Here is a 27,929-nt window from a genome sequence, read left to right on the forward strand (position 1 = left end):
TGAAGAGTTATCGCTATGAGTGTTTCCTTACATGCCTTGGCTCCATTGATATTTGTAGTCCCGTTATAAATTTAATTTTATTTGATTAGTCAATACAACCAAAATTATTTAATTATTAAAACAACCTCCGACAAGATCATGGACAGCTTTGTTCGTTGATCTTTTCGAAAAAACAAAAGACAAAAACTTGTGTGAAACGATTTCATAAGTCTTATTTTGTGGAACGAATATCTTATTTGGGTCCTGATAATTAAGTGCGAAATATGTATGTTCTTTACCCAACTTAATGCTTCTCGTATAAATCAATCTAACATTATCAATTTATAGAAATTTAAGTGGATATTCATATTATATGACTAGAAAAGTTGATTATATTAAAGGAATTATATATATATTAAAATATCAGATTATCCAACATAGTTTTTTTATTAAAAGAAAAAACAGAATAGTAGGAAACGAAAAGTAATATAACTATTGATCGATGCATGTTGAAATTGAGTATTAAGTGGCAAGATGGTAAATACCCTCCAAATCACTTCCCTTCAGGCTACGCATCAGAAAACGCAAGACAACATTAAAATATTCTCACACCATCTTTGGCAACTTGCAAAACTATTTTCCTAGTTTAGTCAATGATTAAGCTCTCGTGGTTTATGACATCCAAGTTTTGACTCCACGAAAATCTGACACCAAGATCTCAAGTTCAAAACGATGTCTCAAATTTTAGACACTACAGTAACGGAAAAAAAAACCTCACCCAACTTAAAATAACGTTATACATATGTGTGATCTAAGAATTGACAGTATGACTTGTAAGTCTAATGAACCCTTTATGTACAAAGATTAATCATGCTTCCTCTAATTCATAATCAAATCTTTCCTAAGCTAAGAAGACGAGTAAACTTCAAAATGCTTCAATCATGCTTTGGGAAACTCGGCATTCTGTTCGAAGTGGGATTGCTCCTCAGCTAGAACGCCCTGAGTGAAAGCGATGGAATTTCAATAACATCTAGATAACCACTATAATTTTATATTCAAAGTTCTTATGTCAAACCTTGATGATCATTATGGCAGCATCCTTGTGTAGAACCTCGTTATATTCGCGACATGCGGTGTTCTGGAAAAGTCAAAATCAAGAGATTAAGCCCCAACAAGAATGATTAAAATGATTCAAAAGGATATAGGACTGACTTGTACACAATTTGGGCAACCGGTATCTCCTGAGCAACGGCATGAAGTAAGGAGTTCTAAAGCAGCAGTTAGCAGCTCATTGAAAAGAGGCTGAACCTGGAGAAATTTAAATAGTTTTGTTAATAAGAACATGTAATTATGGCTTTATGGATGTCTCAAAGCTAAGGAACAAAAAACATATATTGACGACAGTTCCAAGGAAAAATATGATATGTCTCTTCGTACTTGCAGAACAAAAAAATTTAATAGTTGAAATAAAAAATGAACAAACAGGTTAGTTAGATGGCATGGAATCTCATGTTAAATCAACCAATGCCTCTCCATTTATGTGTCCATCCTCATTCCAAAGTAATGGTTGAATTTCAGAATTTGTAGCAAATTTCTCAGAGAATTTTGTTAATTAGTATAGTTATAGACATCAAACTTAGGAGTACAGATTGGAAAGCATAATGCTTCTTAAGGCATTTGCTTCCATTTTGATAGAACTGAACAATTTGAGGACACAACTCCATGATCCCTGCAGTTTTACCTCATTACAAAGGCTGATTCACGGAACTAAGCCAATTCATTCCAGACATTAAACAGTGGCTAATAGCACATGCTATGAGAGGCTAATTCTAAGAGACAGGTAAGTCACACTTAAATATTACCTGTTCAAACAGAGGTTCTCCACATCTAGTAAGGTAAAGTACAGGGAAAACAAAAAAAAGGTACTCGCGTAAATTTCCCACCATTCTTCTCCTGTCCATTAACGAATGTAGGCTTGAATGGAATTGAATTGAAATGAAATGGAAATCCAGAAATTTATAAAATTGTCATTTTTTTAATATACAGTAGCAGTAACTCCGTTCTCCACACTTTATAGCTTATGTTCGTATCATTTCATATTATCTAAAAGCAATTCTGAGCACATTTGACGCTGTTATTTCGTTCACAGGGCAAGGGTAACAGAAACATAATCTTATTGCAGATGATCGTATCATAATTGACTCAAGTGCTGACAATTGTTACCATAACCATTAACCCTCCTGCAATATGCATGACCATAATTGCCCCTGGTGCCAGAGAGTTCCTAACTTATTCTGCAAGAAGGATTAGAAACCTAACTCCTTGGCGCGTGTTTTGCCTTGTCTGATGACAGTTTCAGTCCATCAAATACGGATGGAATTTTTAAAATCTGATGGCATTCCCTACCTACGGTGTAGAGGCCCATGTTTAATTGCCTCTGTATGAGGCTTGGGTCCATAAGAATGGCAAGTAGTTCCGGAGACGTGCATTTATGTTTGGTATCTGACATGAGTTCAAAGTTTGTTTGAATAAATTTTAATACAAAATTGATGAATGGGTATTATGGTGCAAAGGGGAATATAGCCCACTGATTGCACTTCGTCTCTAGAACCGAGTATTTGTGTACTGCAACAAAATTGCACCATACATGTAAACTAAAGTCTTATCACATAGTTCTCATCCAAATTGTAGGATAAATTAACAATATTAACCATCTCGATGGTGTTAAATTTATCGGAAGCAGTTGGTTGACTTGCAAACGTCGAATATACTCATCCCCAATTTATGTGAAAGGCACCTTCTATAACTTGTTATAAAACATGAAAAAGAGAAGGAAATAAGAGGAAAAAATTATTTATACCTGCGCTGAAATGCCTGTCCCTCCAGGATGAGGATCGTAAAGCAGAATTCTTTCTGGAACATAGCGAGCATCATGTGGGTTTGCACATTCCGAAGCTAAATCAGACAGGTTGCATATGATAAATCTACAAACCATGTTATGACGAGGAAGTTAAACACGGGATTATGGAGATGATGAACAAGAACACCATAATACCAGATTCAAAAGACATGCTCTGAAAAGGTTACAGGAACACATGTTTCATTCTGCAAATGGAGAGAACTCACAGAGGAACGGCATTAAGAATAGCATGCCCAGCAGCATGTAAGCCCCCACGAAATGAGTAATGCAAAGTCTCAACAGCTGTCTTCAATGATTGTGGAACTCGAATCCAAGCAGCCTACAACCAAAAGAAGTTGGAAGAAAAAATTGAAGAGTCAAAACATGAAAATTGCATTTGCAAAGTATCAAAATAGTCAATCTATAGAACCATGTACCTGTGATTCATAGGAAAAATTTGGAAGGGACAGTTCCACAGTATCAAAAACTTGATTGCTTCTTTTCCACAAGCGGCGAAACCCAAACCAAGTGGTTGTTACTTTGCAAATATGTGTTTGAGCAGTTGTCCTCACAGAATGATTAGTAGTGATCCTCGCTGGATAAGCCTATAAATTTGGCAGGCATGCAATGGGTTATAATACATGGCCGTAACAGATATGCTAAGTATTCTGCAATTAAAAAGCAATTCAGATGTGGGTATTGAAAACTGAAGTGGATAACTGAATCTTAAAAAACAATGGATAAGAATACAAAGATGGAAAAAAACTGGTTTACTGCAACTAAAGGTTATATTCCCGAACAAAAATGAGAAGCAGCGATATTTTTTCTTCTTAAGCACTCCCCAAATAGGTTAATAGTTAGTTAAACAACGATGAAAAATATCAATGAACACTGACTTGTGAGAACTCAAGCTTGAACAGGAAACTACTCAAATTTGAGCTCGTGAGTTAAAATTATCAGAGGGAGACAGATTATATTTTATAAACCAGAAGATGCATTTGTTCTACAAGGTAGTTCTCAATAGCAATTTGCAATCATTCCACGCCATGGCGGCAAAACTAAAGATGAAAAGAAAAAACAAAAAGCAACCGCAACCCCCCTCCCCCCGGGCACACACAAACACAAAAAAAACCGACAAAAGAAAATGGGAAGGCAAACTTTAGACATACAATATGACTTCCAATTACGTGAACATCTGTGTAATCACGCGTTTTTGTATAATAGTTCAATTCGGCTTCTTGGCACCAAGCAATTTTACTCGATAAATCCAAATGATTTACAAGATAAGTTTTCCCTTGATTCATGTAGACAGCACCTTCATAAACCTGCATATCAGTCAAGACATCAGATCACAATGGCAACAACCAACACAAATTAGATAGTATCTTCAAAGTTCAAATCACTTTTTAAGGTACAGAAAAAGAAGAGTAAAAAGATTGCTGAAAGACGGTAAATAATTTGGTAAATACAGCAGTCAAGCCAAAAAGTGAGGTCAAAGCATTTCGGTAAACCCTTATTTAAAAAATCATAAATATTACATCCACAAGGCCACAAAGACTCTAATGTACAGGTGCTACTAGTTTGATCCAGCTGCTTAGCAAGTACATTATGAGGATTGAAACAGGCGTTTTCTTGTGATAATTAGTCTATCAGTCTTTTTATCATCAAATAAATCATCTTTTCCTTTTAATGAAAGTGAAGGTGGTGATTGATTTTTGGTGTATATACATGTATTTTGAGAATAATGAGAATATTCATTAACAAAATTGTGGCATCATATGGAGTCAAACAAATCATCGCGTTTTTAATAAGTTTTAGGCATAGCAAAACCAACGAACAATAATTTACCAGACCAAGAAATAGCCAACGCAAGATATTTCTCAGATGACTAAGTTGACTAAAAACATCAATAGATTCCTACTTCAAATCATTAAGATAAAATGTCATAATAATTTCCAAAATTTTCTAACCTGAAAGAAAGCTCTGCTTTCCTCAATTTCTTCAAGGACTTCGTTTTTCATCTTGTCGGTGACTTTATACCGCACAGTTTCTATGGCCCTGACGTTAACAACAGCTGAAGGAGATTTCTGTCGAGATGATTAGATATCAACTGAGATTTTTAAATACAGAGTTACTAAGAGATAGAAAGACAAGGTTGAATTATCCAAACATCAAGTTAAGAATCCAAGTCTCGGAGTGGGGGGTTGCAACATGTAAAAGTATCTATTACAAAATGGCTATGAAACATCAAATACTAACAAACTGTTGAAGTCTTAGGTTAGACATTAATCTAGCACAGTTGAACCAATTTTTACTAGAAAGAAGACTAAATCTAGGATACGTTTACCAAAACAATTACCTCATGCCCAATGTAAGTCCACATCCTGGCAGCGGAATTACGTGACAGGTCAGTGCTCAACAATCCCTTGTTTTTTAGATTCATAACGGCACTCTCTATGCCAGGACCAAAATACTTCTCATCGTGAAGCAAACTCAATGGGTGTTCAAGAGCAGCGCATGATAAGTGCTGCTGAAGCACCTAGGAAGACAAGCACTTGCAATATTCAACCATTACCCAAAAAAACTAGCTCTACATGACAACATAGAATTTATATGATATATTATAACAAACCTGCTCATTTTTAGCATCGACATGGCAACACTCGATTGGACCCCTGAAGAGTTTATGCGGAAACTTCATAAAGTACTGATCTAAAGGCCCTTCAAATGCAACGTATATAGCGAGTGATAGTTTTTCTCTTCTTCCAGACCTCCCAGCTTGTTGCCACAGACTAAATTCAGATACAAATAAAAATAAATTTGACTAATAGACTAAAACGGACATGAAAACCATAAAACAGAGATGAAATAAAGATTTACCTTGATATACTACCAGGAAACCCAAGATGCAAGGTGATGTCAATGTGACCTACATCAATACCTAACTCAAGGGCATTTGTAGCAGCAATTCCACATAAATTACCATTGAAGAAGTCACTCTCAATTCTTCTCCTGTCCTGTTACACAATATAGCGAAATGTGATGGCGGCAGATACCGCCTACCACTAAAAATAGTATTTTTTGTCCACCCCCCACCTTCCAAAAAGAATAAAGAAAAAAATGATAAGCTGGAGGGATCACTCAAATGATTGTTGGGGGTGTATATCCACAGGTAAAAAAGAAAAAATCAGATAAAATAGCATTTTATCACGCATGTACATGTACTAACATAAAAGAACCGCAAATGCTGAAGTACAAGTGTAACAAATTGAAAAGCCAAAAGTAGAGGCATAAACATACAATTTAAATATCTTTAATAGTTTAAGAAAAACAAGTGACTGACCTCAGCAATATAGCCAGCACGGTAAGCAGATATTTTGCTAACCAGATGAGGTGCTGATTGATGAAGAATTTCACGCCTTACAAAGACAAAAGATATGAAGAGTCATTACGTCCATCAAAATGACATAGCACGAAAAGCTCACAGATAGTCTAAAAGATGAAATATTATACACACGTGTAGCAAAGAACAAGTTCACAGAGTTTCCTCGTTTTGCAAAATGCAATACATCGTAGACCATGCTGGATCATTTCAGCAAAGAGGTAAGCAACCTCTAAAATAGGACTGCAAGATAAGGATCACAGTTATGAGGACATCATCAATTTTTCTCACAAATGATGGAAAACAAAATTGAAATCGTTAATTTATGTCCTAAATGAACTGCTAATTTAAGTCCAGTATGTTCCTAAATAAACTGCTAATCTAAGTCCATCACAGGGTTCTCATGCTTTCAATTGTATATGACCAACACTGATATGAAACCTCTTTGCTAATGATAATCAGGGTGATGCTAAATTGAGAATAAACTACAACAGTCTCAAATCATTCTCAGTTATCGTTAAGACAAGGGCATTATGAAGACAATATTAAAACAAAAAGTCAACATTTGCCAGGACTGTGAAGATAAAATATGCAAACCTTGAGCGTCCAGTGACCACATTTTTGTCGACAGATTTTTTAGCTTCCAAGCTGGTCTTTGTTCTCTTCCAAACCTATAAAATAAAATTTTGAAGTCTAGTAAAAATTTTGGAGGAAGCTATTACCAAAATTTCACTTAACTATATATTAAATGGAATTTCGGCAACCCACTAAACAAGAACTCACTGTTTTCAGGTACAAGGGTGGATTCCAGAGCATAAAAAGCTTCAAAGCGGAAGGGCTGCCATCGTTCTCAATCAACTCAACTGTTGGAAGATTTGCTAGTTCCTGTAATTTCATTGGAAGATGACTAAAATAAAGAAGGCAAGTACAGCAAAGAGGTCATGAATTTGGTCTGATTGTGCTTCCACTGTTTAAAGGGGTTGGAGATGAGTTGACTGTAGTAATTTGCATTGAATCAACTATAAGGTTTAGCACAGAATGGTTGTTTGTTAACGCACAATAAAAACGCCATTACACTAACACGCATAATATGAGTGCACTTGTAGGATTTTGGAGAAGTGCCACCATCGGTTCACTACAGTGGCTGTCCAAGTCTATGATCAGGTGAAGAATCAAACCTCTCATTGATGAGCTTTTAAACATTGTATGCAATATAGGAGCTCAAATCAGCGATAAAAATTACCATAGCATGCTCTCTGGGGTTAGCAGAAGTGGCAGTGCTGAAAATGAAAGAAGGATCGCTGCCATACACTGTAGATGAAGTTAGGTTTGATTGTTTGAATGTGAGATTCATTGTTTTCAAGAAATACATAAGAAGAATGAAAAGAAACGAGTGGCCAGCCTTAATTACAAGCATGGAGCCAACCATGAGAACATATTCGACGAAGCCTTCTAAATATCAGAGCAGCGTGAGAACCGAAAGTCCCCTTATAAGCATGAGCTTCATCAATAACAACAAACCTGCCATCACTAAACCATTTAATAGTTTCTACACCGAATATTGAAATAATTGGTATTACATAGATGAAAAGTAAAACATGAGAGGAAGGAAAATCACTGGATTAATTGAAGAATAAACACGCGAGATCACTCAAAAAGTCATAAAGGTAGAACAAACAGAAAAATTGATAAGTGCAAGATTTGCACTTAATTTATATAAGAATCCATATTGAATTATGTTAATTTCGAACGGAATTATGCGTTTTTGGTTTTGTTTTTGTTGTCATTTCAGGAATGGAGAAAAAGAGGAAACGGAGCCAAGTGGACCAAGAAAACAGAGCGGTGCGCAAAAACGCACCAAGAAGTGCACAGCCGCGAGAACGCCATCGGACAGAAGCTCGCGCGCAGCCGCGCCACTTCACGCGCAGCCGCGCGCGCATACATGAAAGACATCGACCAAGAAGTGCGCAGACACGAGCCATCAAGCAGAAACTCGCGCGCGACCGCGCGACTTCACGCGCAACCGCGCGAGCCGAGCGTCCAGAAAACTATAAATTGCGCGTCCTAGGTCACAACACGAGAGTCAGCCGCCGTGAGAGAAATTGACACACGAGAGCCGCAGAGCACACACACAAAACGGAAAGAAGCACGAATAGAGATCACGAAGACGAAGAACAACGAATCTAGGGACGGAGACGCCACTTCTGATTTGTCATCTCTTCTTTAGCTTTCCATATTTTATTGTGTTGCGATGTCTAACATGTTGAACATGTCTTGTTTTCGCTTGGATTTCGTGATGAACTAATTCTGCAGTCTAGAGAATGATGTAGCTTTGTGGATACGATAATTTGACGTAGTTATTTTATATGATTGAATTCCATTTTGTATTTAATTGTGTTTCTTTGTGTTTATTTCTACTGCAATTTACTGGCCATAAATTGTGTATTGTCTGATTAATTATACAACTCGGGAAAGGGACTAGGATTATAGATCATTAGAGACACATCGTTGAATGTTTATATCGTTCGGAAGGCGTATAACTTTAGCGAGGCTTAGGTAAGAACATTGTTTGCATTTATCAATTAAACTTAGATTTTATTAGTAATAATTGAATCGAAGTTTGATGGATACATTTTATTCGTCACTTGGGAAAGGGGGAATAAAATAATTAAGTGTTCTTGGTCATTAAATAATTGGAATTCATGAATATAAATTTAACTGGGAATAATTATCGTGGAAACTTGGTAAAATCATTTCTCTATATACTTTCTCTCATTGTTATTTCTCAACTCGGTGATTAGATTAATTCTTTGTTTTCAATTAATTCGATTAAGCAAACCAAATCTCTTTTGATTTTTCTAAATAAAGTTGAGACATAATTACAAGTATTGATATAATTTTAGTTTACACTCCTCGTGGGATCGCCACTCGTACTCAAAACTTCATTTTTACGATAACTTGACGTCGTGCGCTTGCGAGCAATCAAGAAAATACGCAACAAGTTTTTGGCGCCGTTGCCGGGGACTAATTTATTTAATATTGGAATAAATTGCTTTATTGAGACTAGACATTTTTTGCCAAAAAAAAAAGATAAAAAAAATCATATGTTTTTTTCCTAATTTATTTGTTTTATTGCGATGTACTTCAAGATGGATCATCGGGGAGTGTTCACGAATTTTGCGCAACGATACTCAGAACCATTCTACGCTGTTTGGGGGAGATTCAATGATCTGGCAAACAACTTTCAGTTTCATGATTTGTCAAACTACACTCTTATTCAAATTTTCTATTTTGGTTTGGATGAGGCAACAAGAAGTTGGGTAAATTATGGAGCTTTGGCAACTGATAGTCACTTATTTAATAGAGAATACAACAGTGCGATGCACTTGTTAGATGATATGGCACTATGACAGATTTCGACTACCACTGACATTGTGATCCTTCACTGCAGGGTTGGAGTCACCAATATCCTCCACAATTTTGCCCCGATTTTGTAAACCAACCATTTGAGCAACAAGAAGAACGTAGTGCACATTTAGATGAAATCATGGCCCAGTGGGAGAAGATGGTCAACTCTTTGTGTTTCATCGATGAACAGATTGAGCTTCTAATGCAACCAGTTTTTGAAATCCGCCAAGAGAATGAACCGATTTTTGCTGATCAATTAATGACCAATCAGGCATGGGTGAATGATAACAACTCAAACAATCAATACGCAAAGCAAATGACCCCCCAAACTTACAGTATGCATTGTCCTCAATGTATAATTTAAACGATAAATGTGACAACACATACCTCACGCACGAGTGTCAGAACTCATTGCTCAAGTTTTCGTCCGCAGCATCTTCATCACCCTCGTCCATGGGCTGCGGCGGTGGTAGATCTGGTGGTGGGTACTGTGGTGGCCAGTCTGGTGGTGGTGGAAAGAGCGCATCCTCGGGTCCAATAGGTGGAAAGCACTGGGCGAGCACCGATGTGAAGTCCATCATATAAGAATGAAAGTATGAGTAGTGTGTCGGTGTTCGGCCAACTCTTGGCGCTGAGCCCGCATATCATGTTCTATTCGGAACACCCTGTCTCGCAACCTGACTCGAGGATTGATGGTGGTGGAGGCTCTTGGCGTTCTCTGGCCCTCTGGTTGTAAGCTGCCCGAGCAGCTTGTCGTTCTAACTCTCGTCCTCCGCACAAGCGGTCTGCAGCATATACCGTGATTGGGCCCTTGTCTTTCAAAACTTGTTCATCCGCGCCCATTGGTACACCAGCATGAAGACATAAAGCAGTGATAGTGTGTGGACAAGGGAGGCTGACGGTCATGAGTCCCGTACCAGCACGCATAATGAAACTATTAATTATCTTCCCAAGATCCACTGTCTTCCCAGTATTGATGGCGTAAATCAATGCCACTTTGTTTTTGATGATTTCTATCTGATGAGAAGATGGCATGATTCGTGATAGGATGAATGAGGCCCAACATCGTGGGTCATGAAGTAATTCAGATTTTTTTAGAGTGACTGGGGAGCCTTGATTCAAACGCCACTCTGCACCCTCGATACACAATTCCCTGATAATAGCATCATAATCTACAGTGCCAATAATAAAAGCAGTATACTCGTCGTTTTCAAAACTCTGCAGATTATAGATAGCATTAATGGTTGCCGAATCAAAAGAAACCAGTGATCAACGCACATTATTCTTGCATTGCTCGGGGGACCATAAATGCCAACAATTTCGAGTTGAAGCCTGCACTGATAAATATGGTTCAACAGAACCAATTTGCGGGAACCGCCACTGCTGATCCTCACGTTCATTTGAGAACTTTCCTGGAGATCACGGATACGGTAAAAATTAATAATGTTCATGATGATATTATTAGACTACGTTTGTTTCCGTTTTCTCTTAGGGATCAAGCAAGAGGATGGCTCCAATCACTTCCATTGGGAAGCATCACGACGTGGCAAGAGTTGGCAACAAAGTTCCTTTCTAAATATTTTCCCTTTGCCCAGTTGAAGATTGAGATTAGTACGTTCAGGCAGACTGACTTTGAGCAGCTCTATGAGGCGTGGGAAAGGTACAAGGAGTAGTTGCGGAGGTGCCCGAATCATGGTTTTGAAGACTGGGTACAAATTGAGCTTTTCTATAACGGGTTGAATGATCAGACACGGACAACAGTAGATGCAGCGGCGGGTGGCACGATCTTTGCCAAGTCTCCTGCTCAAGCCTATGACTTGCTTGAGCAGATGACTATTAATAGCTACTAATGGCCGTCTGAGAGGTCAGGAGTACCGAGGACAGCTGGAGTTTATGTTGTGGATCCTATCACATCACTCACTGCGCAAGTATCAGCATTGACTACACAGATCGCAATTATGAATAAAGTGAGTACATCAAACACTGAGGGACCATCGTTTGTTGTTGAAGAATCGCAAATTCATGAAGAAGTGCAATATATCAACAAGAAGAATTTTGGAGGCTAGGGAGGATATCGAGGTAACCCTCCCCCTAACGCTTACCATCCTGGTTTGAGAAACCATGAAAATTTCTCTTACGCAAATAATAAGAATGTATTGAATCCTCCACCGGGGTTTAATACATCAAATGGGGAAGGGAAGCCATCATTTGAAGACTTGGTTGGAACATTTGTTGTTGAATCTGGTAAGAGGATGTCTAGAACTGAGTCTAGACTGGACAACCTTGAGACACACATGGCGAATATTGGTGCTTCCTTGAAAATCCTTGAATCGCAAGTGGGGCAGATAACGAAGCAACTCACGTCTCAACCGTCAGGCACAGTACAAAAGACTGCAAAACCAAATCTGAGAAGTGAATGCCGTTTTTATACAGCAAGAGGAGATTGGAATGATGGAAGCAGAAGAGAAAAAAGTTGATCATAAACCCAGCTGGGAGGATAAGCCGACTCCAAGCAAAGGGAATCGAGGTAAGAAAGGTAAGAGTTATGATTTTGATCAATGCATTGATATTTCTTTACTTCCCTATCCCCAAAGATTTTTACAACTGAAGGCTGAGTTTCAAAAGAAGAAAGGTCTTGAAAATCTCAAGAACCTACACTCTAACATTCAGTCTGCAGAGCAGGTAGAGGTGGCATTTACCGGAGGAGATGATAAGGGGAGGCAAGGAAATCTTCCTCAGAAGCTGCAAGACCCCGGGGAATTTGTTGTACCATGTGAAATATGGGGTAAATTGGTGGAGAAAGCTATCTGTGACTCAGGAGCGAGCGTGAATATAATACCAAGTTCTCTCTACGAGAAACTTGGATTAAGCAAGATGAAGCCCACAGGACTAAGCTTACAGATGACAGATAAATCGATCAGGACACCATTGGGTATAGTGGAAGATGTTAAACTTCGAATCGATAAATTGAAGATTCTAGCAGAGTTCGTTGTACTTGATATTGAGAATAGTCAGAACGTTCACGTCAATCTAGGACGACCATTATTGGCTACTGTTGGAGCCATCATTGACGTGAAACGAGGAAAGTTGACCATGGAAGTTGAAGGTCAAATGGTGGCAATAAAGGCATCCAAGAAATCATACGACCCACCATGAACAGGAGTAGTGACAGTCGGGCTGATGACGTTAAACCAAGCGCTTTGTGGGAGGCAACCCACGTTTATTTTTTGCATTTGTTTTGTTTTTTATTTGATTTAATTCCTTAGTTGTTAATTTTAATTTTCTCTAGTCAAGTATTAATTTAAGTGTTTTTTTGCAGACTCAAGCGCGCCACCGCGCCACATCACGCGCAGCAGCGCGCTCAGACTCAGTGAGCATCGAAACAGAGAGGCCCGCGCGGCCGTGCAAGATCACGCGCATAAGCGCGCCCTGATCAGAACCGAAAGTCAGAGGCTCGCGCGCCACCGTGCCACAACTCGCGCCACCGCGCGCTCTCAATCATTGCAACACGCCAGAGACGCGCGCGCGGCCGCGCCACATCACGCGCAACCGCGCGCGCAGCGTACCAGGACACTATATATTTTAAATCTGCACGCCTCCTTCTCACAAATCCACCGCCTCTTATCTCTTCTCTTCCAAAAAAAATCCACACAAAACTTCCACAACCTTTCAACTCCAAAAACAATCATCATCTACACTCAACCACCACTCAACATCTCCACACCACCAACCTCCAACGCCGCCGCCGGTCATCTGCCATTATTTTTTCTACACTCGAGGTTTCAGAATCTTCTTCTTTGTTACTATTTGAGTTAACTTCTAGCAATCAAGATATTTTGGCCACCAATATTGTTCTATAATTGTTGATTGTAAGTGTGGATATTGTTGGAACATCATGCCACCTAGAAAGAGATCGAAAAACGTGGCTTCCTCTTCTCGTTCCTATGATGCCAATAAATTTTGGAACGAGGAAGCCTTCAGAATTTATGAGGCCACCTTGTCTAGGTCTATTATCAAAGAAAGAGGGCTAGATCTGACCAACCCTGACCGTGACATAATTGAGAAAGTTGAGCAAAATGGGTGGTTGGATATAGCCCAGTCACCGCCAAACGCAGTTATTTCTGTAGTCCGTGAATTTTATGCCAATTTGAGAATTAAACATGAGGTCTATAGAGTTTTGGTGCGAGGAAAACTGGTCTCTTTTGATTCGGCAACCATTAATGCTATCTATAATCTGCAGAGTTTTGAAAACGACGAGTATACTGCTTTTATTATTGGCACTGTAGATTATGATGCTATTATCAGGGAATTGTGTATCGAGGGTGCAGAGTGGCGTTTGAATCAAGGCTCCCCAGTCACTCTAAAAAAATCTGAATTACTTCATGACCCACGATGTTGGGCCTCATTCATCCTATCACGAATCATGCCATCTTCTCATCAGACAGAAATCACCAAAGACAAAGTGGCATTGATTTACGCCATCATGACTGGGAAGACAGTGGATCTTGGGAAGATAATTAATAGTTTCATTATGCGTGCTGGTACGGGACTCATGACCGTCAGCCTCCCTTGTCCACACACTATCACTGCTTTATGTCTTCATGCTGGTGTACCAATGGGCGCGGATGAACAAGTTTTGAAAGACAAGGGCCCAATCACGGTATATGCTGCAGACCGCTTGCGCGGAGGACGAGAGTTAGAACGACAAGCTGCTCGGGCAGCTTACAACCAGAGGGCCAGAGAACGCCAAGAGCCGCCACCACCATCTATCCCTCGAGTCAGTTTGCGAGACAGGATGTTCCGAATGGAACATGATATGCGGGCTCAGCGCCAAGAGTTGGCCGAACACCGACACACTACTCATACTTTCATGTCTTATATGATGGACTTCACATCGATGCTCGCCCAGCGCTTTCCACCTATTGGACCCGAGGATGCTCCCTTTCCTCTACCACCAGACCATAGTTGTCAATCGCGCGTAGCGCCCCGTAGCGCAGAGGTTGCCCGTGGCTATAGCGCATAGCGAAGCGCGTAACGAGGGCTATTTGAAAGTAAAGCGCCACAAACATATAAATATATAATATATAGCATATGCTAACATCAATTCAATCTTTCATTCTTAAATAACAAATATATAAGTTCAAAGCATATAAAACCTCAATTCTAAAACTAGAAAAACAAAATTTAAAATCCATCTTCATCTTCTTAATCTTCATCAAGATCGAGACCATCTTCTTCATTTGAAATTGCATAACGTTCGGCGTCATTCTCTTCTTCACTTTCTTCATCAAATTCAAATTCATCATCATCTATAAAATTATGTGTGGTAGATGTTTCTATTGGCCTTTTCTTCATCTACTCCAACAACATCTGCAACATCTTGCCAAGTCAAATAATCACCATCATGAACAAAGTCAGGCTCTTCATCCTCCAGTCTCCCTAGCAACCATTCATTGCCATCATCCACTTCAGTCAATATGATAGGATCGATGGTATCACGACTATCGTATCTACGCCTCAGAGCTCTGTTGTATTTGATGAACACCAAATCATTCAGTCGTTTTTGCTCCAATCTATTCTTTTTCTTGGAATGGAGCTGCATTTATTTATATATGTTTATCAAGGCACGTGGCACGAGAACAAATTCTTAAAACTTCACAGTAATAGAAAATAAAAATTGTAATATTATAAAAACTTACATGTTCAAACACACTCCAATTGCGCTCGCAACCAGAGGAGCTACAAGTGAGACTGAGTATCTTTTGGGCAAGTTTTTGCAACTTTGATGTCGAAGCTCCATATGAGTTCCACCATGCAGCTAGTTAATAACAATAGTTATATTAATATTTCTCATTGAATTTATTTCAAAAAAATAAGGAAAAACTTGATTTTCATACCTAGTGATACAACCTTTCTCATTTGGATTGCAACTTCCTTCCCAAAAAGACCTTCGGCTTGTTTGTATTTTAACAACTCTGTATGTATTTTCCTATCCGTCTCACCATCAAAAGTCAATCTACTGATTGCATTGTACAACCCCGTAACTACTTCCTCATCTTGTTCTATATCAGAATTTGAGTAAAAGAACTGAGGGTTCAAGAAATAACCCGCCGCATGCAAATCTTGATGGAGTTGCAACTGCCACCTATTGTCGATTATCTCAAAAACCTCCTTGTACCTATCTTCGTTATTACCAAAGGCTTTTGCTATTTTCTCCTTAGCCCTATCCATTGCCTCGTATATATAACCCATGGCAGGCTTCTTCTCCCCATCCACCAACCGAAGTACCTCCAATAATGGGCCACCAACTTTCATAGCATAAATGATAGAATTCCAAAATGAAGGCATCAAAATAATTTTCTGTGCTTGCTTACCAGTCTGTTCCTTCGCAAATTTGCTTTTACTCCAATTTTCTGAAGTAAACATCTTTCTCAAATGTTGCTTATGCTGCTGAAAGCTTCTCATAGTCAAGAAAGCGGTGGCAAAAGGAGTTTTAGCTGGCCTGATAAGGTCTCTTTGGCCGATGAACTCTCTCATCATGTTCAACACCATAGTTCGGTTGTAAATATATCCGTTAACATTAATTGCCCGCTCAAGTGCCCTCTTCAAATCTGGCATTTTGAATATGTCCTCAAACATCAAATCCAAACAATGTGCTGCACACGGGGCCCAATACAAGTTTGGATATTTATCCATCAACTTCTTTCCTGTAAAGAACAAGAGAATAAAATGATAGTTAATGAAAATGAAACTAATCAACGAAAGTTCAAAGACGTTGTAACTTAGTATATTAGATTTTCTAACCCGCATAAACATTATTTGATGCACTGTCGGTGACCACTTGAACAATATTATTCACCCCAACTTTTTGCACAAACTTGTCAAGCAACTCAAACATCTTCTCACCCGTGTGAGAGTAGCTAGATGCATCAACTGATTCAATAAACATGCTGCCTTTTGGGGTATTCACCAAGAAATTGATAAGTGATCTCCCCTTTCTATCTCTCCACCCATCAGCCATCAAAGTACAACCATTCTTCGCCATCTCCTCTTCATTTTGTTTCAAAATCAGCTTTGTATGGTTGATCTCCTCCTTTAAAAGTGGTTCTCTCACCTCATGGTAACTAGGTGGTTTCATCCCAGGACCATATTGTCCAATAGCTCCGATCATTGGCTTCAAGCTGTCATATTTGACCGCATTGAATGCGATCCCTGCATCATACATCCACCTTGCAAATTTTTGAACTGCATCAGACCTCAACTTTTTCTGAACTTCTTTAAATTGGGGTGCTTTACCACCTTGATTCTTTGCGTCTAGCTTAAAGAAAGCATTTATAGGACCCAACGACCGTGGTTTTTTGGGCATTAACATTGACGAGTTGCCCGAGGAAGAAATAGATGCCGACCGCTTTCCATGAGAAGATGGATCCCCGTGTGGATCAATATCATCTCCTTGCTCTTCTATATCAAAAACATTATCAAAGTGAGGCATGGAATCCATGACAGTTTTTTGGGCCAACTTTTCTTCAAAGTGATCTTTCATTTCTTGTTTAACACATGCCGGGGCTTTTGGACAAAGTTTTGTATTTTTAAATCCTCCCGCAAGATGTTGTTTGAGCCTTGTTATCCCACCTTTTGTAACTTTTTGGCAAAAATTGCATAATATTCCATCAGAAATCTTGTCTGGATTAACCATCCTCCCATAGTTCCATCCAATATCTTTTTTTCTCAATTCTTCTTGTAGGTTTTCCATCTTATAAACTCTGAAATTAAGAAAAAAATTGATTATACATTGAGGAAATCCAATAAGCAAATGGCAATAATCAAATGTCCAAATGTCCAAAAAAATCAAATGGCAGTAATCAATGTCCAAAAAAATCAAATGGCAGAAACATATTAATGTCAATTTTGGACAGTAATCAAATGTTCAAAAAAATCAAATGGCAGTAACTTATAAGAGCAGTAACATATTACCGAATGTCCAAATGGCAATAAACAAATGGCAGTAATCAAATGCCCAAAAAAAATCAAAAACCAGAAAAAAAGGAAAAAAGAAAAGAAAAGAAAAGAGCAGATTATTACCGAAGTGGGGGGATGCAAGCGGTGGCCTGAAGTCCGGCGGTCGGCGGTCGGCGGTGCAAGGGAAGATTTCTTGAGCGTGTTGTTGATGCTTGTAGAAGTGGAGAAGGGAAGAAGATACGCGCTGTTTCTGCTTGGTAGGGTGTGCTGAATGGGCCGAAAATTGGGCTGCAAATTGGGTGGAAAAATTGGGCCGAAAATTGGGTGGAAAATGGGCCGAAATTTGGGTGGAAAAACTGTCCAAGCTTTTCTTCAACATAGCGCGCTATTTACTCGCTATAGCCATACAGAAATAGCGCCGATACCGACGATAGCGCTCGCTATTTGAAAGTGGCTTGCGCATAGCCCCCTGTAGCGACCGGGCGTCGCTACGCCTCGCTACACGCGATAGCGAGCGCTACAAGCGCTATTAACAAATGTGCACCAGACTGGCCACCACAGTACCCACCACCAGATCTACCACCGCCGCAGCCCATGGACGAGGGTGATGAAGATGCTGCGGACGAAAACTTGAGCAATGAGTTCTGACACTCGTGCGTGATGTATGTGTTGTCACATTTATCGTTTAAATTATACATTGAGGACAATGCATATTGTAAGTTTGGGGGGTCATTTGCTTTGCGTATTGATTGTTTGAGTTGTTAATTCATTTTTAGTTTAGTGGTTAATTCATTGTTAGTTTAGTTATTTTCTGCACAGTAGCTAGAATTTTCGTATTTCGCAGTAGTAAAAAAAAACTTGCTAGTTTTGTTAGAAAGAGTCATGGATACGTCATTGTGTGGCCGATGATGAAAATGAAATCGTGGTTGTAATGCATATACGTATTCATGATAACTTGGGAATCACAAATATCTTTGCACGGTCATGTTTGTTGATACTATTGATGCTTAGAGACAAGTTGCATGCCTGTGATGCTAAATAAGCGATGGAGATCTGATTTTTAATAATTCTTGCTTGGCATATTTGCAAACACAAAAATGACCTAGGTAATCTTTCTCAATGTCTTTGGGTCTGTTTCATTGTTATTATCGTTCGTTAGCCCATTGAGCCTCGAGTAGTTGAGATGCTTGATTTTTCTTTGTACATCTATCTCATAAATCTTTTTTATTGAAAAATGCATGTGATTGGGTTGTATGAGTTAACTTATGGATTGACGAAAATCTAGAACTTGCTTGAACACTTTTCGAGGCGAAATACGGATAATATGTGACAAATGAATGATTTAGGCAATCTTTAGAACCTTTTGAGCCTTTGAGCCTACCAAATCAACATGAAATATCCCTAGTGTCCCATTTTGAGCCTATTTAAAAAAAATCAAGTGGTGTGTGTCTATGACATACAATTAGCCTCCACTTGTATCTATTCTACATCCAACAACAACTACCTAATGAAACTTATACACTTATTATCCTACCTGAATTTTGAGATAAATAAGTTCATTGGTGTTGTAATGATTCCAATACTCCTTCAAAAAAAATTAAATGTGTATAAAGGAGTTGGCAAGGAGAAGAAGAAGAAAAACGATGAAAAGAATGAATCAAAAGTGATGAAAAAGAAAGAAAATATGGGAAATGGAGGATATGATTGGAAAGAAAACAATAAAGGGATGGTGAATAAAATGAAAGTGAAGATGATGAAAATTCGATTATTTCTCTCAAATTTTGATTTTCATACTTTCTATTGTAGTCAAAAGTCATAGCCTAACGTTACAAGCTTACAAGGCCTATTAACCTTGTCACATTTATCCAATATACTAGTGGAGAAAAATTGTTCAAATCAAGCTTATGGATGCCTGAGAAACATGGTTAACGAGTATAAACTTTAATCATGTGCATGCAAGCATCTCATTATGTGATTTCATTTTTGGTATACTTGTGTTGAATATTTATTGAACCAATTAATCACCGATAAAGTCTTAGGTGATCTGTGAATGTGAATTTGTATTTTAATGAAATGTGAGTTGAACTGAGCTGAGGATTTCTTGAATTTGTAAGTAGAATGGGTATGACAACTCTATTTGAGCATTTGATTGGGTAAATAAACATTGACATATCACACACGCACGTGATTCTTGGGAAATCGTGAATTACATGAAATTAGGCAAGTCGGAGGTCAATATCACTTTTTGCATATCCATGACTATAGTCGTTAGCGTTATTTCTTTCCTTGAGTATTTGCTTTCATTTTATTTTGCTCGGGACTAGCAAAAGTTCAGGTTTGGGGGGTTTGATAAGTGCAAGATTTGCACTTAATTTATATAAGAATCCATATTGAATTATCTTAGTTTCGAACGGAATTATGCGTTTATAGTTTTGTTTTTGTTGTCATTTCAGGAATGGAGAAAAAGTGGAAACGGAGCCAAATGGACCAAGAAAACAGAGCGGTACGCAAAAACGCACCAAGAAGTGCACAGCCGCGAGAACGCCATCAGACAGAAGCTCGCGCGAGACCGCGCCACTTCACGCGCAGCCGCGCGCGCATACATGCAAGACATCGACCAAGAAGTGCGCAGACACGAACCATCAAGCAGAAGCTCATGCGCGACCGCGCGCGACGAGCATCCAGAAAACTATAAATTGCGCGTCCTAGGTCACAACACGAGAGTCAGCCGCCGTGAGAGAAATTGACACACGAGAGCCGCAGAGCACACGCACAAAACGGAAAGAAGCACGAATAGAGATCACGAAGACGAAGAACAACGAATCTAGGGACGAAGACGCCACTTCTGATTTGTCATCTCTTCTTTAGCTTTCCATATTTTATTGTGTTGCGATGTCTAAAATGTTGAACATGTCTTGTTTTCGCTTGGATTTCGTGATGAACTAATTCTGCAGTCTAGAGAATGATGTAGCTTTGTGGATACGATAATTTGACGTAGTTATTTTATATGATTGAATTCCATTTTGTATTTAATTGTGTTTCTTTGTGTTTATTTCTACTGCAATTTACTGGCCATAAATTGTGTATTGTCTGATTAATTCTACAACTCGGGAGAGTGACTAGGATTATAGATCATTAGAGACACATCGTTGAATGTTTATATCGTTCGGAAGGCGTATAACTTTAGCGAGGCTTAGGTAAGAACATTGGTTGCATTTATCAATTAAATTTATGGGGTGTATTCATTCTATACTTTCAAATATTTTTAATGACTTTTTTTAAATGATGGACTTTTATGGAGTTGATAGATTTTTATTGACTTTTATGGAATCTCATAGAATGGTAAAACAAATTTTATAGACTCTTATAGATTTTTTTCAAGATTTTTGTAGACTTTTGTAAACTTTTTCATAGAATTATGTGAATTTTGTAGTTTATAATTGTGATTTATTTTTTATTAATTTTTTTAAAATAATTATTGGACATAGATAACCTCTTCAATTTTAAATTATTTTTTTTATTTATGAATGTAAATGAATTTTACTTACTTAAAAGTTAAATCAATTTAATTTGTGAAAAACGACAAATGAACTATCCAATTTATTGAAATCAAAATTTCAATTCTTTATGTCAATTCAACATATTAATGAATAATATTTTTATAAGTTCATAATAAAATTTTATTAAAAGAACACTCAAAATAATGAGTAGTCTTTTATAAAAAAAAATCTAATCATTACTGACAATTTGATCAACATCGTTCTACATTCCATTGGCTATGATATCCCTCCATACATTAGCATTTGCTCGTTGTTTTTGAGTATTAAATAACTGATCAAAGTCGTCACCTTCATAAGCTTGTGCGGATAAAGACAATTCAGCATCATTATCTAGTTCAATTTGAAATTCATCAAATTGACACTTCTTTCAAAGAAAATTGTGTAATATAGCACATGTCAATACAAGCCCTGTTAGGAGTGGGAAAAAATACCGAATTTTCGGTATACCGAGATTACCATAACTAAAAAATATTGAATTTACCGAATTTTAAGTATACCGAAGATTTCGATACGGTACGGTAACAATACCGAATTTTTCGGTACGGTAACGATATCCAATTTGAAAATTTTGATATATACCGAAATACCGGAAAAATATACAAAAATTTTAAAATATATAATATTTTAAAACAATAAATAATAAATTTTTTTAAAATACCGGAAAAATATACAAAAATAAGGTTTTTTTGGTTCGGTATACCGAAAATTTTGGTATATTATCGGTATGAATTTGCTTATACAATAATTTAATATATAGATTAACTAAAATTAAAGAAAATAATTAAAAATAAAATGTTATATAATAATTAATAAAAAATTAAATTTTAATTATGTTTTTAAAAATACAAATAAAAGGAAAAATAAATAGATGAGAAAAGAATGAAAGTTTGTATTGAATTTGGGAGATTTCTCAATTAAATGTACATCCAAATCTTTAGGTTGAATCAAAGACTTTTGTTGACATTTTATTGTTGTACCTTAGGCTATAATTCTTGTACTTAATAGAATTCCATAGAGTCATTAAAAGTCTATTGACATTTTGAATACCTATAGACTTTTGTCGAGTTTTTAAAAGTCAAGTTTGAATACCACATGACTTTTTAAAATTCTACAAAAGTTTACATTGAATACCACTAAACTTTTACGGAGTATATAAAAATCTAGTTTGAATACCTCTAGACTTTTAAACTCCATAAAAGTCATTAAAAGTCTATAACCAATACACCCCCCTTAGATTTTATTAGGAATAATTGCATCGAAGTTTGATTGATACATTTTATTCGTCACTTGGGAAAGGGGGAATAAAATAATTAAGTGTTCTTGGTCATTAAATAATTAGAATTCATGAATATAAATTTAACTGGAAATAATTATCGTGGAAACTTGATGAAATCATTTATCTAGATACTTTCTCTCATTGTTATTTCTCAACTCGGTGATTAGATTAATTCTTTGTTTTCAATTAATTCGATTAAGCAAACCAAATATCTTTTGATTTTTCTAAATAAAGTTGAAACTATTATAATTACAAGTATTGATATAATTTTAGTTTACACTCCTCGTGGGATCGACACTCGTACTCAAAACTTCATTTTTACTATAGCTTGATGTCGTGCACTTGCGAGCAATCAAGAAAATACGCAACAAAAATCAATACCTAAGATGTGACAATATTCGGCTAAACTGCCCATGGTATGGTAGGATTGAGACATGTAACATATCTGGATTTGTAATCAACTGCACATTAACTAAAGGAAATTAAAATAAAATGAGATAAATATCCACAAGAACTCGTTCTATCCTATCTGAGACAAACAAACCAGGTAGCATACCAGTCGGGCGCTGTCTCTTAGCCACAATCTATCTTCCCGAGAAGTGTCTCCATCATATATACCAATATTGAGGCTATCACCAAGCTCGTGAGCCATAGACGACAAAGCTCTTAGCTGATCTTGTGCTAATGCCTGCAGGCGAGTTTGAATCAATTAAAGATCCTGAAGCATAAAACCACAAGGAATGCAAGTTTCGTTCCCCTGTATTGATCATATTCAGCCAAATCCAAATCACATACTCGTGATAGAACCAGTAAATCGTGAATGGAGACCATACGAAGTAAACCTTTGTAGGAAAGAGATACAAAGCACAAGCTGATGTATTGCAGGATAATACTTCCAAAACTGGAACATTGTAACAAAGGGATTTCCCACTAGATGTCATGGTTGCCACAATTACATTTTTTCCAGCAAGGGAAGCTTGAATTGATTCTGCCTGTAAAATTTGAAGAAATTAGGCACACACAGAAAAAGGAAAAGAAAACCCGGAATTTGAAGGGGTGAAATTAAAATTTTCATAAATAGTCACCTGGTGGCTATACAATTTTGTAATTCCCACACGGTTGAGTGCAGATTTAACACTTTCAGAGAGCTGACGTGGAATTTCAACATACTTGGCATTCCGGGCTTTAATCTCTTCAATATGAACGACCTGTACCATGTAGCAATCAGCACATAGTACAGATGTGAGCTTCCGCATGAACACTAAAAAGGTGCTATCATAAATCCATTTGTTTGTCGTATCCAAATCATGGAGGGGCTTTATTATCATGATAGGAAAAGGGATTTGACAAAATAATAACCTGTCCTTGATATCCTATGCTGCTCTTTAGATGCCCCACCATTTCCTCAGCCAGCAATGAACTTGTGTCCTGTCATTTCAGGAGCATAGAAGTCATAGTATCTGTTGGGATGGGGGTGATTTGACTATCAAATCGTAACAGCTTGATGATTAAGTGGACCACCCCTGAATTATAGTTAAATTGCATAGATAGCAATCATTTAGGCAACTAAACAATGGGCTTTCATATTCTTCCAACAATAATCATAAGGCACTGTTCCGGTAAGATTGATAACCATGAAATATAAACACAACCCTATCAGATCACACTCCAACACATAATGCACAGGGTATATTTGAAGAGCCATGAAGTGGAACATGCACACAAAAATTGGCAGAGAAACCTCATGTAAATTTCCTGTAATATTCAAGTTGACGATGATACTAGAGGAAGCTGGGTGGTGATTAACTTAAATGAACTAACTGAGGATTATAGAAAATTCTCTCCTGTCTTAGGTGATCATCAACTTCATAAATTATCATCTTTGCCGTTGAATCATGTAGATAAGCTTACGACACAAATTGAACTGGAAGCTTAGAAATCATCAAAAAGATTGAATATCAATCTGACTAAATACTAAAGCATAGATATGGACCCGAATTTATGGTGAATATATCTATTTCTGTTAGCGGGAGTATTTCTCACCCTTTCAGCTTATTCTGAAGTTCAAAATTAGATTATCATCATCATAAGAACAAAGTTCCCCACTAAAATTTCTGTTTGCTACTCATCTTCCAAGGCCCATCCCGAACCGCACTATCAAAAAACCTTTACTACTGCCGCCGCTGTCACCACATCAGTGGCCTGCAACCAAACTACTTTAATATTTACTGAAATGAACTCCTCACAATTCTTTCTTTGCCTGTAGCTCTTGAAACATCAATTGATGTTCCTCTCTCCGCAACAGCGTGTAGGCAGTGAAGACCTTGTTATTTTGATGTCATAGGAACATGTTTTTGTTTTACAAAGAAGGGAACGGTAAGAAATTTTCTTCGATACAAATAATTAGTTGAAAAAGTTATTTAACCATTGCAAGTGGGTCACGGAGATTTAAGTTGGACCAATATCTCAAACGAATATAATGTTACTGAAGCACTGATGAACTGAGTATTCAAGAATTCACAATGATAAAAGGAAATCACGAATAAATGGATAGATGTTTTTAACAAAACAAAAGGATATATTAAATAGCCATGTGGGATCCATTAAATGATTTAAGTGACTTATAACATCAAACCTTATAGACATAAAGCTGAAATTTACTTGGATAGATACTCAATTTTTGGAGGACACGAATCGAAAGTTATACTTGGCAAAATATTAACTAGGTCGACAAATAATATATCATGCACAATAAGGTGCACAACAAATCAATACAAAAGATGAATTCCATTTCAAAACAGAAAGATGAAAAATTCGAACAATGAGATGCTAGCTTATTCTACTATTTAAATATAAATATCCTTAAATTGTCAGATGCTAACGTACTCTGGCGAGTGGAGCACTAGTGAAGGAGAACGTGAATAATAACAAGGGTCTTACATGACACTTTACTTCATATGAACGAGAGCATGATGCATCGGCGCATCTTCTCCTCCCTCGTTTTATTTCAGTTTCAGTTGCCACGGTATCTACTTTCTTCATAGCAATAATATGATCTTCTAATGAACCGCACTTGACCTTCATCTTTCCATTTGAAAACTGCAGTAAATCAGTTGAGCATTAAGAAACTTCAGAATGGTTTTTTTTTTTTATAAGAAGACAAGCACGACTTCAAAATTGAGCAAATATAATTTTTTCTCCTCAGATCCAGGTCACCAAGAAAAAGAAATAGGAGGTGACCTTACCCCAGGCCTGGAAGAAATCCTCAGACCCTGAGCATCAACATTCACAAAGTGAACAGATTCCATCTCTTCTCCAGGAGGAGTGTCAAGATTGGAAGCATCACGCAGAGACGACAAGTCTTCCATCAATTCAACCCAAGCTGAATCAGCTGATTCATTTTCCAAGCTCTCGCTGGCATTCAGGTTTTCTGAAAGTCTTGCATCAGCTCCCTGCAGCCTATCCTTCTTCAAGAAAGGAGTTACAACTAAAAATTCCTCATCCCCAATCGAGTAGCTACTAATCTGACTGTGCAATTTCAATTTCTCACCCTACACTGCCCGAAAAAAGAGAGAGAGAGACTCAGAGATTTTACACAATATAACGTAAAAATACTGAACAAAACCCATAAATAAACTGAACACAAAGACAACCCAGTCAGTCTTGTCACACGGAAAGACAAATGAAGCGCTAAATTCAAATTCAGTTAAATTTTCAATCTTTCCAAAGCACAATCATTGGTATACCAAGATCTAACATTTCTTGGAACAAATCAAGTATTTAACATCAGCATTGCATAAAAGTACACCCCATTATAAGAAGGAAGGGGGATTTCGAAATTGCCTTGAGGAAAAGATGGAAATTGCTGGATGAAGTAGCTGGGGAGAAGCATTGCTTGAGGAGGAGCTTGAGATCTTGGACGGTCTTGTTCGGATCAATTCGCACCCGAACAGATTCACCGGTTAAGCTACGGACTTCAATTTCCCTCCCATTCTCCATTTCTTTTCTGCAAATTGTCAAAAACCAAAACCCTACGATTTGGCGGGGAAGAGTTCGTTGGAGAATCTCACGTGCTTATATATTTACATGTATCAAAATATAAAAAGTTTTTATATTTTGATAAATATTATTTATTATTTAAATTTAAAAAAAATCTAATAATATTGATGAAATAAAAAATAATAATGAAAGTGATGATAAACTGAATAATTTCTTAATATTAATACATAATATATTCACATATTACGTTTCCCAGTTGGATACTTATTTAATTCTCTCAAATGAGTTAATAAGTCTTACGTAAGATGGGTCAATTATGCTCATATTTACAATAATAAGTAATTTTTTTATAGATGACCCAAATAAGATATTATTTTTACAAAATCGACTCGCGAGACCGTCTTACAAATGTTTTTATGTTAGTTAAATCAAGTCAATTGATTTAAAATATATATATTGGTTGACTAAATTTAATCGAAACGATTTTAAATTTATTGATTTAAAATATATATTGGTTGACTAAATTTAATCGAAATGATTTTCAATTTATGTCGATTTGATAATAATTTTAAATACACTCGGTTTTTGTATTACGTGAATTACGTTATTCAAGAAATTTCACAAATCAAATTCTTATTCCAAAATATTCTCTCTAATCTTTTATTTCATTTATGTTTCACTAGAAAAACCAAATATGGTTTACAATCGTAATAATGAGTAGGTCTTTTCACATATATTTTTTCGTGAATCGGATCAACTCTTCTCGTATTTACAATAAAAAATATTTTTTTCATAAAAAGTAGTACTTTTTAATTGATTGTTTAAATAGAATATTACCGATCGCAAAATTACACTCATAGCGACAACTCGACTGTCGGTGAATCGAACCAAAACCTCTTGAGTTTGGTCCCAATCTTTTGATTTTTGGTAATATGGTTCAATTTCTCCTACTCAAATTCCAAAAAAAAAAATCCCTAGTGGAAGCTTAAATTTGGTTGGGCTAGAGTCAACGGGCCCATCAGCCCAAGGAGACAATTGATTAAATTGGTGGGCCCGTTTGCAGGATATGTCAACATTCCAACCAACTAGGCTTGAAAGCTGGCTAGCAGCCCAAAAATCTGAGGGAGACTTCCATTGTAAACTCAACCATGCATCTCTATCAATTCATTAAAATTAGAACTTGATAATTTAATGATAATAAATAGAAAAACTATTTTATATATATATATATATATATATATATATATATATATATATATTTATATTTTATATTTTGGACGCTACTTGTTGGACTGACGTGATAAATGTAAAGATGTTCACATGACTATCATGGAAGCCTTTAATGCAACATGTTATTCGAAACTCGAAAAGATATATGAAAAGAAGGCTGATGTGATTTTGTTGAAAACAATGAAATGTGTTACCTACGTCGAATACTAGCACAACAAAGATATTCATGTGAATATC

At 37.1% G+C, this 27,929-nt stretch overlaps 1 protein-coding gene across 6 annotated transcripts; it reads right to left on the minus strand.

Annotated features, from left to right (window-relative positions):
- Positions 1–519: 519 nt before the first annotated feature.
- On the minus strand, positions 520–26,535 carry LOC142520108 (uncharacterized). Of its 6 annotated transcripts, none has more exons than XM_075623081.1 (25): positions 26,307–26,535; positions 25,709–26,014; positions 25,404–25,562; positions 23,823–23,891; positions 23,549–23,671; positions 23,306–23,455; positions 23,020–23,151; positions 22,845–22,924; positions 7,672–7,790; positions 7,504–7,571; positions 7,044–7,145; positions 6,858–6,931; positions 6,396–6,503; positions 6,222–6,297; positions 5,759–5,895; positions 5,511–5,670; positions 5,238–5,417; positions 4,849–4,965; positions 4,048–4,203; positions 3,316–3,483; positions 3,106–3,218; positions 2,840–2,963; positions 1,192–1,287; positions 1,055–1,117; positions 520–978 (listed from the first exon to the last, which is right to left on the minus strand). In XM_075623081.1, exons 1-25 carry the CDS (start codon positions 26,460–26,462, stop codon positions 919–921), a joined length of 3,096 nt encoding a protein of 1,031 aa, XP_075479196.1. In that variant the 5' UTR covers positions 26,463–26,535; the 3' UTR covers positions 520–918. The 6 variants fall into 6 exon arrangements, with proteins under 6 accessions (XP_075479196.1, XP_075479201.1, XP_075479200.1 ...); XM_075623085.1 differs by having other exon boundaries at positions 521–978; positions 7,687–7,781; XM_075623082.1 differs by having other exon boundaries at positions 521–978; positions 7,672–7,781.
- Positions 26,536–27,929: the final 1,394 nt, after the last annotated feature.

This window comes from Primulina tabacum, chromosome 12 (assembly GCF_025594145.1).
Source record: "Primulina tabacum isolate GXHZ01 chromosome 12, ASM2559414v2, whole genome shotgun sequence".
Classification (NCBI taxonomy): domain Eukaryota; kingdom Viridiplantae; phylum Streptophyta; class Magnoliopsida; order Lamiales; family Gesneriaceae; genus Primulina; species Primulina tabacum.